General features: G+C 38.7%; 1 protein-coding gene across 5 annotated transcripts in view; it reads right to left on the bottom strand.

The window, feature by feature from the left end:
* RHOT1 (ras homolog family member T1) overlaps window positions 1–15,861 on the bottom strand; it is a 48,820-nt gene that overhangs the window by 31,067 nt on the left and 1,892 nt on the right. For all 5 annotated transcript variants that reach the window (XM_063119911.1, XM_063119913.1, XM_063119912.1 and 2 more), the window contains exons 2-7: window positions 8,591–8,649; window positions 7,561–7,642; window positions 3,948–3,991; window positions 2,496–2,549; window positions 1,398–1,450; window positions 190–298 (exon numbers count right to left, since the gene is read on the bottom strand). In XM_063119911.1, the coding sequence (XP_062975981.1) occupies window positions 190–298; window positions 1,398–1,450; window positions 2,496–2,549; window positions 3,948–3,991; window positions 7,561–7,642; window positions 8,591–8,649 (401 nt within the window). The remainder of the gene's footprint in view (window positions 1–189; window positions 299–1,397; window positions 1,451–2,495; window positions 2,550–3,947; window positions 3,992–7,560; window positions 7,643–8,590; window positions 8,650–15,861) is intronic.

The raw sequence follows: 15,861 nt of genomic DNA, 5'->3' as shown, positions 1-15,861 counted from the left end.
ACTGAGGAGGAAACAATCCACAGTAAGCCGCAGTGTCAGGAGTATTATGGGTTGTCTACCAAAACAACACAGTGGCTTATCTTCAGGGTGGCTTAGCGCAACATACAAACTCACCCAGTGCGTCCTTCTCGTTCTTTTAATCATCATTAAACTGCTATGAATTACCTCTACACAAATGCTTCAAATTACCTCTACACAAGTTTCTATCTCTGTGTATTGGTTCATAATGGGAAGGATGGTCTCCATACTACTATATTCAACCAGATCTGATTTGTTCCCAACCAGTATAAGAGGCAGCCTGAAAAGAATTGAGAGAAGATTTCACAATGAAATATAGAAATAGCTGTTATCTGACGTCTCACAAAATATGGATATCACTATTTGTTTCCAAGTCTACAGAAAGAATGATTCCGGCTGAAACCAACAGGATCTTCCTCTAAAGCAAGTGTGTTTTAAATTGAAGATTTCCCTTGGTCTTTTATACAATGGCCCTGTTCAGAAGACACCTTAAACCATGGTGGTTAAGACATTTTTGACAAAAAAGCCTTAACCACCATGGTTTAAGGTATCTTCTGAACAGGGCCAATATTCGTAACTAGCAAACCAGTTAAGGCATTTCAAATAACAATGTTAAGTCACAAACTGCAATACTTCCCAATGTCATCAATTAAAGTACTTTACATCAAGAGGCCTCAAAGCAGGGAGCTCCGTTTGTGTTTTGAAATTCAAGTTAAGTGTGCAATCATTTATAATAGTGCTGCTTAGACACATATACATGTAGTATACATTCTTTGAAGCACTCAGTGCGTCAAAGATATTCATGAACTCTTCTCAAAGCATGTACCAGCCACTTGGAAAAAGTCAATTTTTAAATATCAGTTTGGGAAACGAAAGCAGCTCCTGACAATTCAAGATGAGCAAGCAAAGTGCTCACCTGAGATAGGATCTAGTGTAAGTCAAGCAAATGCAGAATTTCAGAAAAATAATGCCTTAAGCTTATCATCAACCCTCCTCTGAAATGCAGTCATAATCTCAACTTTTAATACTACTCTCCCGGTAGACACAATTCTCCAACTATTTGGGCTTAAATAGATCAGGAGCCTACGCATGTAAATAGCAACATGAGGCATCTACATTCCTTAGCTAACTTAAAAGAACACTACAGCTCACTTCACGAACAAGAAGTGTTATGTTCATATGTATCAATCATTACCCATATAATAAAAGGCAAATGTGGTACAGATTCCACATGGAGCAGATCATGAGATGAACCACCTTTGTGAAGTATTTAAGCAGTCATAGTAGCCAGGCCTGAAGGGGTTTGTTGTGCTTTTTGCTTCATCCAAACCTGCACAGTAACTTCGGATTTGCATTTTCCCCATTTTTTTAATAAGTACCTGCTATCTTTGTCTGTTCTTTCATTGATGAGAGGAATCCATCGGCTTGTTACCTAAAGCAACAAGTTAGTATTCATTAACAGAATTAGGTTAAGATCTTTTTATTTATGTTTACACTCTATTATCAAATCAACTGATATGCAGGTGATGCGATGTGCACGATGCAGCACTCTATCACCTGCTTCCTGGACACTGCATACAGATTTGAAGAGGAGAGAAAGAAGGTGCAAAGAGTATGAGCACCTTCCAATGCTTATGATGGGTATACAGAGGTTAGGCTAGAACCTCCTCCATTGATAGGTGCCAAACTAAAGACCCCAAAATTGGGTATAACACATTGAAAGCAGAAGAGAGCAAATAGACTTCTTCAAGATGATTCTGTGGATAATAAATTTGCAGAAGTTACTCCTCTGTTGTGCAGGATATGCACTTCTTCCCTATAGTTGTGCTTTATCATAATCCACTTTTGAAAACCCAACAAGTGAAGCTCCAATGGTGATAAATGGGAACCTTTCAGGAATCCTGAGATAGCCACTACACTTTATATCCATAGCATCCAAACACCTTTCCCCTCCCGCTCCATTCCATGACCAAATGATGAACGTGGCAGCATTAATGCATCTGGCTAGTAATTCATACTAGCAGAAATATCTGTGGAAACACCGCAAGTGTAGTTGAAGAATAGGCGCTAATAAAACCAGAGAAACCTTAATACGTTTGAAGCTGGGGCTCTGCTCATTTAACCTGGAATGTTCACCCAGTCAGGTTACAAGAAAGCAAGTACCAGCTTGTCTATGCTCCCGACAGTTTCTTAATTCATTACATGTGAACAGGATTGCTCTCTTCCAGAAGGAACTACTGAGGCCAACGCACCAAGGCAAAAACGCAGTTGTGACATGCTTTTCAGGATTGCACACAAAAAGGCCATATTCTCAGATGGGTAGGAATTTAACATGGATGCATGTATCACCTCTTGATACTCAAGTTTTGTTTCAATGAGATTTATGTACCTGAAAACAAATGTGCACATTAAAGGGTAAGAGGTATGTTGCATGATTAATACCAGCTGGAACACAAGAAAAAGTGCTTTCCTCATACCTTATCAATTGAATTCTTGTTGTTGACGGCATATACTATGCAAATTACATTCGCCTGGAACAAAAAAGAAACAACTGGATTATGATTGTAAGGCAGGGCATATGTGGAATACCTAGTTGTGGGAATGGGCTGGGAAATATCTGGCCATCCAGATGTTGTTAAACTGCAACCCCTATAATTAATCACTATTGGCTATGCTAGCTAGGGATATAAAGTTGGCCCCTGCCTGACCTCCAGCTGCAGGGAATTCTATAGGAGGGGGGCCACCACACTGAAGGCTCTTCCCCTGGTGGACTCCAATTGGAGGACGGGTCTATGTGGAACCACCAGGAGCATGCCCTCAAATGTCCTCAGTGACCAGGCAGGTTGATAGGGGAGAAGAAGCTCTCTCAGGTATCCTGGTCCCAAGTTGTTTAGGGCTTTGTGCACTAGTACTAGGACCTTAAATCTGGCCTGACAATGAATAGGCGGCCAGTGCAGTTCCCTCAGCAGTTACATGCTGAAAAGGGGCAGGTCCAGATAACAGCTGAGCTGCTGCATTCCACATTAGCTCCAGCTTCCGGAGCAGCATTAAGAGCAGCCCTACACAGAGTGCATGGCAGTAATTCAGCCTTAAGGTTACTAATGCTTGAACCACCATGGCCAAGCTATCCCTGTCCAGGAGAGGCTGTAGCTGGCAAGGCTGGTTAAAGGCACTCCAAGCCACCATGGCCACTCGGGCCTCCAGCAACAAAGATAGATCTAACAGTACCCCCAAACTACGAACCCGATCTTTCAGGGGGAGTGCAACCCCATCCAGAACACGAGAGAGCTCCCAAACGTATGCCCCCCCCTTCCCCCTGCAGATCCATAGGTCATGTTCCATGCAGTTCTGAAAGGTCCACCTGCTTCAGGAGCAGTTTTGTGGGGGCAGGGTGCCAGAAGTATGTGGGGAAATTGAATTCCATGAGTGGAATTCAGTTCAACGTTTGTTGGATCCAAGCAGGGACGGTTGAGGGACCCTCTGGAACAGACTTTTTGGGGACACAGTGGGCTGCAGGAGAGAGCAATTCCTGCTGTGTGAGCAGACTTCCACTTGCACAATATTTGCTTCCACCCTGAGCTTTAAGACTTGACTTATTTGACTCCACAGCCAAGTCTAATGATGGCATTTCAATTGGTAACACAATGGCCAGGTGTACAGAATGAGGGCATTTTACTGCCAGAAGGCTTGCCAGATAATTAAACCACTCTTCACAGAAAGCGAGCTGTACATCTTTATTTTTTTTAAAAAAAATGAGGCTATAAGCCCCAGCCTTTATTTTACAGGGTACACTGATTCCCAACATCTGTACTCAGTTATCTGTGCATCTTGAATGACTAGAGTATAAAAGAAAATGAAAGTAGCCTTCTTTAAGAACGAAGAAAGCATCAAAAAAAGTATTTCAGAGCAGAAGACAGATGGATACTCACTTGTGAGATTTCATGATGGAGCTGTTCATCACTTTGCTCAATTTCTGCATGAAATAGAAGTTCACAATTACTGTTTATTTGCACAGTGAAGGCAAGGCCATCAAGTACACTTATGAAATAAGGCAAGAAACATTAGCCAAACTTAGCCCAAGCTTTTAGATCAAAATTCTGTCTGTCAAGTGCTGACCCATTCAACTTTCTTAAGAAGTTTTGTATTGTAGACAAAGTATTGAAGTAAACCCGAAAAGCAACAGCAACACTGAAACATACATTAAAACATAAGTGACTTTCCCCTGATCAAAGAACAAGTTTTCTACATTTTCTGTCCTTTTCCCAGACAATTTTAGCTAAATAAAGGGATTCTAATTTTTCTGTTTGTAGCTTAAACTACATTAAGCAAGGATTTATTTTGTTTCAGAAAGTAATAGCAATTTTCAGCATAAAGGGACCATCTTGCCGTTGCTTTCCAAAATTGGGCAAGTGTGAATTCATGGAAGTGTTATTCATTAAAAACAAATGGGACCTGCAATGAAGTGTCACAGTGTTGAGAGCTCTGTGCACTGTTCCAGTCCATCAGCTATGCCCTCCTCCATGATACTCCATGCCATTCCATCCCACTTAGCTTCCTGCACCCCAACTATTAAGTCCGTCAGCATTCCATTGCCACTGATCATGTTCTGTCCATTTTAAGGCTGTTTTAACGTTTGCAAACCATGGGGGGGTTACTCCCCAAGACTGCCAATACCCCCCTCTTACACATGAGAAGTGAAGTGGGTAGAAAAATTTAAGCAATTTTTTTCCAGTACATTATTTTTCTGCAGAAAAAAAACCTGTTTCATAAATTCATTAGTAACATTGAATGGAAGTCAATTTCAAATACAATGTTGGGCAAACCTGGCAGCTTTAAAGTTGAAATTAATGTTTTTCAGGCGATTATCCCTAGCAAATATGTGAGAGAATACACATATGTCATTTTGAAATATATCTATGTCTCAATGTGAAATAGAACTAATAAGTAGTGACAGTGAAGCTGAAGGTGCCTTAACAACTGTTGAATGGTTCTTAGCATATCATGCGCATTTCTTTGGGTTGCGAAAATTAATTAGGCCAGGCTTCCCCAACCCGGTGCTGTCCAGGCTGACTTGAAGGATGCTGGGCATTGTAGTTTGACATTTCTGGAGGGCTCCAGGTTGGGGAAGGATGAAATAGTGTGTCTACAGTTTTCAGTACCTCTGTTTCTTTCTTACATTTAAGCAATAAGGGAAGTATATGCTATTGTCTTTACATTTTTACAATTATTCCAATTAAAAATTCTTCATAATATAGCATAATATAATTCTTCATAATATAGCATTTAAATCACATTAAGTGCACTTTAGCTTCCCCCCCCTCAAATATTTCAGCTCCCATACTTATGGTGTTTTGAGAGAAAAAGTTAACCTGTAACTTTTTTAACTGTATTGTTTATTTTATTTGTATTTTGTAAACATGCTAAATTAGGTCATTTTCTAGGGATTTTCTGAAGCAAACTGAAATTTTTCTAATGCAAATTAGCCCAATTTGCATTAGAGAAATTTCCCAATTCAAAATTTTCCAGAAAACCCAAATCACAATGGATGAGTGGTACCATTTGGCTACATATGCAACAGCACTCAAAGCCTGATAACTGGAAATAAAAGAAATAATGTACTCATTTTGCCACACAGCTTCATTGCATAGGAAAACAAAGACGTGAGTCCATTCTGCCTGTAAGACCATTTGTCCAAGAACAAGGAAAAATCTTTGGCTACATGTTATTCAGCCTTTAACTCCCAAGGGAAGGACACATTACACTGGGAAATAATTAAGATGGGAATGGAAAATAGATGATGTCATTAGAAAAGAATGTCACAGCAGACAAAAATTATTGCAGCAAGGGCTCTGAAGCAATTTCCAAGACGCAATTTTCCTGAATATATCATTTCAAAAACTATTTTGCTTCAAAGAGGAACCTTCTGCCTTTACTAGATCCCAGAGAGGAAGTCAGTAGAAATAATAAATCTTCACCCCTAAGAAAGCGATTTTTAGTAATGTGATGTTATATTAAAAAGGCTGATAATTTTACACATTTTAGAAAATTGGACCTTCCCCAAAGAGTCTGTACTACATGGTTATCTGGTAGAACTTTGAGCACTGAGATTTGCAGAGCCACAGCTTCATGGCAACTAAAAAAATAGCTTGTTAAAATTGAGCAAAGCATAGTAGCTGAGTGTCCGTCTCCACATCAACCTGGCTACAGTGGCCCTGAGCACTGCTGTGGTTGGCAGCGTAAGATACTGTGAATATCTGCAACAGGGCTGTAGTTTTAACATTAGTAAAGCACATGTAGGACTGTACCCTAAATGATTGATCCAACATTCATTCCAATATCTTAGGTTTAAAGGGAGAACTTCAAAGTAGTTATTGTATTGCATTGCAATTACATACACATTAGCCCCCTTGAAAACATCATGAGGGGGATTTGTCCTTGTTATACAGAATGGTGTCCTGAACATGCACATCAGCTTCATCCTGATGCCTCAGTTTTCAAGGGAGAGATGACAATGCTTTGTATTTCTGCATTATCCTCCACACTTTGAAAAGACAAATCTGTACGAACTTGTATTCTATTGTTGCTAATGTTCAGTAAATTACCAAACAATCCTACAAATGGAATACCAAAACAGTCAAGTTAAACCAAAGGCCTCCCGTTGCTTAGGCAAAAAAAAAAAGAGAAAAGCTGGAAGTACTCCTAAGATTGCTAGGTGCTTTGTATGTTTTAAGACTTTTCCATAATGTATTTGCTTACACACCCCATGGGGAGATAATACAATTGTTAGAATATGGCTATGACGGTAATATTTCTCAAAATAAAGCACCACCCTCTCTACAAGACACATACAATTAAATGTCAATAGTAAACCTGGCAATTTTACCAGAAAAAAAATACATTTATTTTATTCCTAAAATTTGACAGAACTTAATGTAATTCTCCACTAGGTGTACTCTAGACTAGTCTTAAACGCCAGGCGTCTTGTAGCTGTAAACAGATGGAGATTACCAGACTGGTGCTATATACCTGGCAAAAAACTCTTAACAGCTGCCACGAGTCTTCTCAATAATAACACTGGCTAAGAATGTCCATCTCAACTACTATATGATCTATAGCCAGCTACCAAACAGCCCTGATTATATTTGAGAATGCCTGAGGGACTTGCTCCATTTATTCAATGCAGGCTATCTAGCCAGTGAATGAATTTCCCCCCTTTTCCATACATTGGGTTATGAGGGTGTGAATGAAGAAAGGACAGCTGGTGTTTATGGGGAATCAAGAGAGAGGCAGAGTTTGGGATAGTACTTTATCAGTGGAAGGATGCATGACTTATAGAGGCAAGGAAGTGGTATCTTTTGGTACAGATGGACAGGAGAGGGCATTTCGTGGCTTCTTAGTCTTGTTTTTCATTCTACCCACATAAACATACTGCCCACATTCTTCTTTCCCCATTATATTGTGACTCTTCCCCCACCCATAAGGGACAGAGGTAAGTGTAGAGCTCACTCCCTTTTTAATTTGTAAAAGCAACAAATCCATTACCAGAATAATCCACTATATGGGTCGGCACTCTCTCTGGGGTAACATCAGCTGGAATGGTGATTTCTTCTGCTCGTGGAGGAACCTTGGTGTGTGAACAAGGAACATTTTTGCAATTAGTTAAATGCTAGCAATGCTGTAAGTTCTGATAACAAAGCAATAACATATATGTGATATTCAAATAGGCAGGAAGTATCAAATCAAAATGGTAATTAGTTTAAATTATTTCAGGTTCTTAATAGTGACCAACTTGCTTGATTTTATGGATTCTATCAAGGAAATTCAAAGTCCTTGCATATTTTGCTAAAGTCTATCTGCGCAACCAAGTGTCTTGCAATGGATGTCCCAATACATTTTAAATTCACTTCATGAAATGCTATACACATACTTTCAGTTTGAATCAGTTCAAAGTATTCCTGCAGTATATCTATCCAATCAGTGAAGTCCATGACTATGACATCCCAATGAATAGCTAGACTATTGGCTTTTTCATTCATATAGTTTTCATCATTAGTCTGAAATGGGCAACATAATGGATAAGGATTAATCACTTTAGGCCCAAGCCTTTCATTGCCATGTTTAGATGGAATTGCAGTTCATTTAGTCAAGTATAGCATATTTCACCCTAATGGGAATTAAGACAATGTCATAATGCATGCTAGAAAATGAAATCTATTGCCAAACTCAATAATCAAACAAATGGCTTGAAATTTGTAAAACAGTAGTCATATACCCTAGAGGCTAAAGTGTCCACTAATAGCATAAAGTTCAAGTAATTAGAACTTTGTTTTGCTTCAAGTTTGCAAATATCTGAAGTTCTTTTTTCCCTATATTTATTATTAAGTCATATTTTTAAACCAGAAAAAATATAACATTTTGATGTTTCTAGTCGAAAAAGAATGGAAAATATAACGTTCTAAAAACAATGGTTTCATGATGCATCCTTTTGTGGTTTTCCTACTTCTTTTATGAGGCTTTTAAAAAACAAACTTTTCCTAATAGAAATTATTCAAATATCATGAAAAAAACTTACCTCTTCAGGAAATTCTTCACTAACAAGAGACATAATAAGTGACGTCTTCCCAACTCTGGCTGTGAAGTTTAACACACAAACACAAATTAGTGTAGAATTTCTATAGCCATACGTCTTAATTTTGGCAGAGATGCTGCAAGCCATTGGAAAATTAAGTTTGATTTGTCACTGACTAATTTAAATCCATAATGCAATCCTGTTCTAGACTTACAGTTTCTTAACATGACAAATACAAAGGTAAGGTAATTGCAGGGCATGGGTGATTTCTATAAAACATTGTCTCTTCTCTCTTAAAACAGCTACAGTATACTTCACATAAACAAAGCATCATTGTAGCAAAGAAAAAAGGCATTCCTTTTTCTCCCATAAAAGTTACGCCGAAATAAATTTGTTAGTTTTTAAGATGCCAAAAAAACCTCTGGTTTTTGCTGCAGCAGACTAACACACTTATTCCTCTGGAAATTGTTACAATGGAAGGCACCGGAAGTTAGAAGTTCCCCACAGAAGTGCAGCAGTTAACTTCTCAAGTAGCACAACATTACTCGAAACACAGATAAACATAGGATCGCTCTGCCCAAGCAGCACTCTGATGTCGGAGCACGCCAAACATGCTATGCTCTGCCAGAGGAGGAGAGATGGAGTTGATCTTCACTTCTCTATCTTCCTTTCTGTTGCTTTTCCACTAGCCCTTTTGAACGCTTCTAGTGCAGTCACAGGGACAGGAAATGGGAGCCTTTAGGATCATAGGGATCTGCAGTGCCTCCTGTCCTCAAGCCCTTCTCCCTTATTTGCATCCTCACCTAAGGTCAGAGCTCCCACCTTGGGTGAGGAAACCACCAATGCTTTCTGAGGTGCCTGCAAGGAGGGGCAGGGGTAACCCCCCCTTCAGAATTCCCCTCCTAAGATCATAGCAGTGTCTACGGGCTTCGAGAGGGAAATCTGGTCTCTAGGACACTTTCCAAGAGACCACAAGGATTTGCTTCCTACACGGATGAGTAGATTTTGTGCAAACCCTAGAAAATTTGCTATATTTTTGGAAGGCTAACATGAGACATTGATTTAATTTAATTGGTATAAATATGTTCTTAACACATGTTAAGAAAAATAGACAAACTACCATAGAAATATTGCACACTATTTAAAAAGAAAGATTTGATACAGGTCAACTTTAAATCTGCCAGTATGAACTATTATAGATAATGGGAACGGTGTGTGTCAAACTCCCCAGTCAACTCCTTCTCTCAGTTACACCCTTCATATAACTGATAGCAAGTTTTCTTCACCCATCAGTCGTTCTTCATTTATACAAGGAACCACCGGTGTGCAGGAGGAACCTTCCACCGAACTCTTACTATTCCCTTTTTGACATTAGCCCACCTGCCCTTTAATATATTCACAGCACTTCTAGAAATGCTTTCTCAGCAAAATCCAGCAAGGTAACATCCCACTGTGAAGTCTCAACCTGCACATTTTACAAATCTCACTAGGAATGCTGTATATTTTTGTTCCTGTAATAAATTCAGCTTAAAGCAACAACTAATACGGCTATTTTCCAAGACATAGGACAACCAGAAAGAAACACAAATAATCTATATACTAATAACAATCTCTGTGAAACACAGAAGAGCCTATTTTGTAGGAAGCGGCTGGGCTTCAAATTTAGGAAGAAATTTTCTAGGCTTGCCAGAAATTAAGATTGGCTCCAATATATACACAATCATTAGTTAGCACCGGGGCACTATTAAGTCTCAGCTACTAGAACTTGTGTATAGTATCAGTCTAGTGTAGCGGGTCAAGATGGGTTGGTGGAGTCAGGTATGTTAGGCAAAAGAGGGCAGCCTGTCACTTGTTCCCCCCAGCCTAGCCAACTGACTCAGTTTTAGCTGAACAGTTCTGCAATAAGAATGTTTAGGCATTCAAAGTAAGTTACAGGTAGTATCTTAGTAAGACGTCTACAATTATTTAATAGCTGTTTTAGCTAAAGAGATTTCATACAAAACTTGTTTTGCTGAAAAATGGCTGCCAGTTGCAGGTATTCTCAGGAGCAGATTCAGGGTGAAATTCAATGCCATCTAAGCTTTCTGAACCCCCCCATCCCCCACCACAACCCTCAAAATCTGCTTGGGGGGGTCTCCCTAACCCCCAGAAGACATTTTGGGAGGCACAGGGAATGGGGAATCATTTCGTTGACAGAAGCTATTCCATTGATGGGAAGCACTAATTGGATACAATGATTGTCCCTATACAAAAAAGGGTTTCTTCACCCTTTAGATAGGATTGGAGAACGTTTCAACGCTTGCAAAATGAGGCAAACATTTTGTCCAAGTTGGATAGTATATTATTTTTGTTTTGGTTCAAAACGCTTCATTAATATTTTTGAGGTTGAAAGTAAGGGAGAACAGAGGGATTCCTGAGGTGAAATATGTCACCATTTTCAATTTAGGTGACCTTTTATGGTTATGTTAACTTCTGGACAATTTTGCCTAAAGTGCACAGAGCTATGGTTGTACCACTTAAACCTGAATTGCACGTTTGTTAGTTTGGTTCTATTTTAATACTCCAGGATGACGGCTTAGCATATGCCAATTAGTTTTCTTCCATACAGCAACTAGGTGGAATGTGGTGTTGTTTAACCTACTTTCTCTGCTTTGATGTGTGATGGAGAAGCCTGCTGCAACACGCAAATTATTCAAATTTAATGACATCTTGTTCCCTCTTCCCCACCAAAACCAGTACGTCATTGCCCCTCCCCCACAAAGAGGCCCCTGAAATGAAAACAAACAACAACATTTAAAGATACAGAGACAAGAGGCTTCTCTCCTCAACAAAAGGAATTAACAGATACTTGAAGCATACTTACAAAGTCCTTGTGCTTCTTCAGTTTTAAACAGGAATATGAAAAACAGATGTTTTGACAGACAACACCAACTCTACAATTGCCCCTCTCTATAATGTATTACAGATGAATGTGGGACCACTACCAGTTGAACACACATGCTATATAGTATTCAAGGTTCAGATGTACCGAAAATGCATCTGATCCATATATACTGCTATTCACAGATGTCTTCTTTGTGACCTTTGGTACTGAATGCAATGGGCATAACCACTTCATGCAAAATTATTGCTGCCCAAACAGGAGATTCAAATGACCTCTTGTGGTTCCTTTACTCTGAGCTCTAGAAAAGAGTTGAACCTTGTTTTTACAAATAGCCATGCTATTCATATTGCATTTGATAGCCACACATGTTATACTGTGATGTGAGACTGCTTACAGATGGACAAACAGTTATCTAGGAGATGTGCAACTCTTGGCTTCAGCATGGTGCATGTCTTGACTGGACACAAACATACCCCTTTATAGTTCAAATCACAACACAGGAAGTTATGTACCTAGATTAGGAGAAATTCCCCATACTTTTTTGAATAGGTTTTTAGTTCCTGTGAGGACTGTAAAGCATTCCCTTATATTTCCCATGCATTAGGTGATTTTGTCTGGGCCAACAGAAAATCTACCAATCAAGTTAACCTACCTATTTCAGTTATACTTGAGATTGGTATTGATTTGATGAGGTTTACACATACAGATTTAAAGAACATGTTTGTTTTTTTTAAGTACAGAATTCTACATTTTCTTATTGTTCATAGTAAGAATACCTCCAAGTTGCCCTATGATGAAAATCACAGCAATAAATGCAGTTTTTATAGATTCACATATTAAACTTCAAACTGCATTAAGGCTATGCTTTCAAAAAGTTAAGACCGAGTGAGTGTTACATAGAACTTCTGATAAAAGGCTGTCAGAATATTTAAGATCAACTCACTTATAATAAAGGATACACCAGTGTTGAAAGAAACCTCTGAGATTCCCTCATAAACACAAGGATGTTTGCTCTGTAGCAGCCTTCCCCAACCTGGTGCGCTCCATATGTTTTGGACAGTGTGGCAGAAAACTGTCTAGTGCTTTATTTTTCTGCAGAAAAAAATCTGTTTTGTATGTTCATTAGTAAAAATGAATGTATGTTAATGGAAAATACAATATTAGGCAAATTTGATTGTTTCACAGCTGTAATTAATGTTTTTCATCTCTAGCATACATATATGCCATTGAAATATATGTATATGTCTCACAGTGAAATGGGACTAATGGGACAGTGAAACTGAAGATTGCCCCATCAGTCTTAATGGAAGCGTTAGAACTCTGTTGAAACAGAGGCGTGGTTGTCATCACTGCTTTGGTTGCTAAAACTAATGTGTCAACAGATTTCAGTAGCTTTATTTTTTTCCCCTAAATGTAAACAATATAAGCAAAGTACATGCTATTGTCTTTAAAGTTTTACAAGTATTTCAATAAAATTTCTAGATAATACAACATTGAAATCACATTAAGTGTGTTTTAATTTTCCCCCTTAAATAGTTCATGTCAAATACTTGGGTATATCAGGCCCAAAAAATAGCATGGGGAACTTTTTTTAAAAAAACCTTTGTTGTTTACAAAATACAAGTTAAAGAAGCATACTAAATTAGATCTCTCTAGAGCAGAGGTGAGCAACTTGTGACACTCCAGATATTTTGGCTTGTGGCTCTCATCAGCTCTAGCCAGCATTCGCAATGCTGAGAGATGATGGGAGTTTTAGGCTAAAACATCTGGAGGGCTACAAGTTGCCCACCCCTGCTCTAGGGCATCAGAACTTTTTTCAATTCGAACTGAAACTTTTCCTATGTGAATAACCCTAGGCAAATTAACCTAATTTGCACTGGAAAATTTTCAAACTCAAATTTTTCTGGAAAACCCACATCACTAGTTTTGGACTTCAACTCCCAACAGCCCCAGCCAGCATGGTCAGGAATGCTGGGAATTGTAATCAAACACGCCTGGAGGGCACTGAATTGGGGAAGGGTGTTCTACTGGATTTTCACTTTTACTAGTAATACATTCAGCTCAACCCCCAATAACTCCATTTCAACAACAGCAAAATAAAAGAATGATTTGTGCCAGTTTAAATCAACACACATACACACAGTGTAAACCTCACTTATGTAAATTAAAATTTCTGTTGCCTTCAAAAAAGCTTAAGCTTTCATATAACTTCTTGCTAAAATGATATATAATCACCATACTGATATGGACAAACTTTTGATGCACTGTAAAATTCTGTTGAGTATTCTAATTTAATTAAAGTAATTCGTTTTTTAAAAAATCAATTGTGCTTGTAGAATTGCAAGCTCATTTGCGCATTCATGTAAGAATACACCTCAACTACAAGATTATGTGATGATTTATCATTATTATTACATTTATATCCCGTTTCCTTCCTTTTGCAAGGAACCCAACCCAAAGTGGCTTACATTTTATCCTCACAACAACACTCCTATGTGATACGTTAGGCTGTGAGTCAGTGACTGGCCTACTGTCACTCAGTGAGCTTCATGGCTGAGTGGGACTAGAACCTGGATCTTCTGAATCCCAGTCCAACACTCTAACCACTATACTGTATTGGCTCTCAACACATCACCTTGCAAAAAGCAAAGATCAGAAGCCACAAAAATTTCATGTCACCAAACATCTCTATGGTAATGGTTTATTGAGAACGAGCTAGAGTGTTGATGTACGCTGCTCAATTGCTCTCACTTGGCTCCTCCTGTAATGCAAGCAGGAGCAGCTCAACAGACCAAGGACTTTGCCTCCGTGGTTTGTTTATTGCGATGTGTGAAACTGGTGCTTCATGTTGGTCAAGAACAAAGCATTACTTATGACTCTGGCTATTCTGGGGAGAGACAAGCCAGAGTACCCAATTTGCATATTATAATAAACGAACTATGGATCACGCATGCCTTGTTCATAATGAAGTCAGAATTGTTTAGAATTCTGGTTTATTGTGACATGTGAATGCAGCCAGTGTGTAAATCAACTGATCACTCCTGTTGTCCAAAGACTTCAAGAAAAGTTCTTGTATGAAGGATCACTTAGAGAAAGATTGCTTATAAAATATTATACTTTAAAGCAAGTTCTGCACAGTATTGCATTCAGAATACATTATGAAAGTAAAACAAATACTTTTAAAAAATTATTTGCAGGATAAGAGTTGGATTTCCCTAGTGAATTAGTATATATGACACTGTTCCTACTTTGGTGGGACTCCCTAGTGCATCAGTATGTATGACACTGCTACTACTTTAGTTTATGCTCTGGATTTATTTTAATGTTTTTGCAAACAGCTGATGTATTTGCCTAAATAAGAATTCTGCTATCTAATTTTAGGCTCTCAGTTTCAACAGACGAGATCATCATAAATCCAGCTGAAGGTAATGGAGGGTTTGAAAATTTCAATGTAACAGGCCAGCCCTCTGAGCTGCTGCTTTTTGAGGTTCGATTAAACAGCAGCAAGGGACTTTCTGACAGCAACCTTACACAGCAGATAAAACACTCTTTCAGGACCTATTACTGCAAGTCTATACCAAGATTATCTTCAGTCAGCCTCCCACAACTTGGGCCCTTCCAAGTGTTTTGGACTACAACTCCCAACATTCCTGTTCATTGACCATGGTGGCTGCAGCTCAGGAATGAAAAGGCCACACTGCAAGTGGCTACAATGTTTCTATGTTTGGTCCTAGGAGACAATCCCCCAAGATCACAGGCCAGCAACAAAACAAGCCGGAAACAGGGTACTAACTGCCTTTTTCCAATCCAGCAGAGCACAATGACAATCTTTGAACAAAAACCACAGTTTGAACGTAAATACTGTTAAATCTTCTAGGATGGTAAAACTCACTCCATGCCTAAGATACCAAAGTATAACCATTTAAACACCGCAAACAACAGAATCTAGAAATTTAAAGGAACACAAATGAACTAAATTTGTAACACAGCTAATATTTGTAAATTCTCAATGCATGGCCACACACACACTTGTTTGGGAGAAAAGAAATTTCTTCAGAAATGTTTCAAGTATAGTGTTTCAACAATATCCAATGCAGAATAGACAAAAATACCCTCTAAAAAGAAAGTGGAGGGCGAGGGCGAAATCAAGCATTAAAGTGAAATACCAACTAGGTGTTATTCTAAAATCCAACACATGATATCACCACAGCAAAGGAGCTCTAAAAAATACTCCAAACTTTTCAATTGCTGAATATTTTAAATCAGTCCTTCAAATGTCAGAGTTAACACACAATCAACAGCAACAAACACATCCCAAACTCATTAATGTGTAGAGCAATTTACTTCCTGGTAGATGTACAAACATTTTTTACTCCCTGGTTAAGTGTGC

This window comes from Elgaria multicarinata, chromosome 3 (assembly GCF_023053635.1).
Source record: "Elgaria multicarinata webbii isolate HBS135686 ecotype San Diego chromosome 3, rElgMul1.1.pri, whole genome shotgun sequence".
Classification (NCBI taxonomy): domain Eukaryota; kingdom Metazoa; phylum Chordata; class Lepidosauria; order Squamata; family Anguidae; genus Elgaria; species Elgaria multicarinata.
Note: the sequence above shows the minus strand (reverse complement) of the source record. Positions and strands in the feature narration are given on the sequence as shown.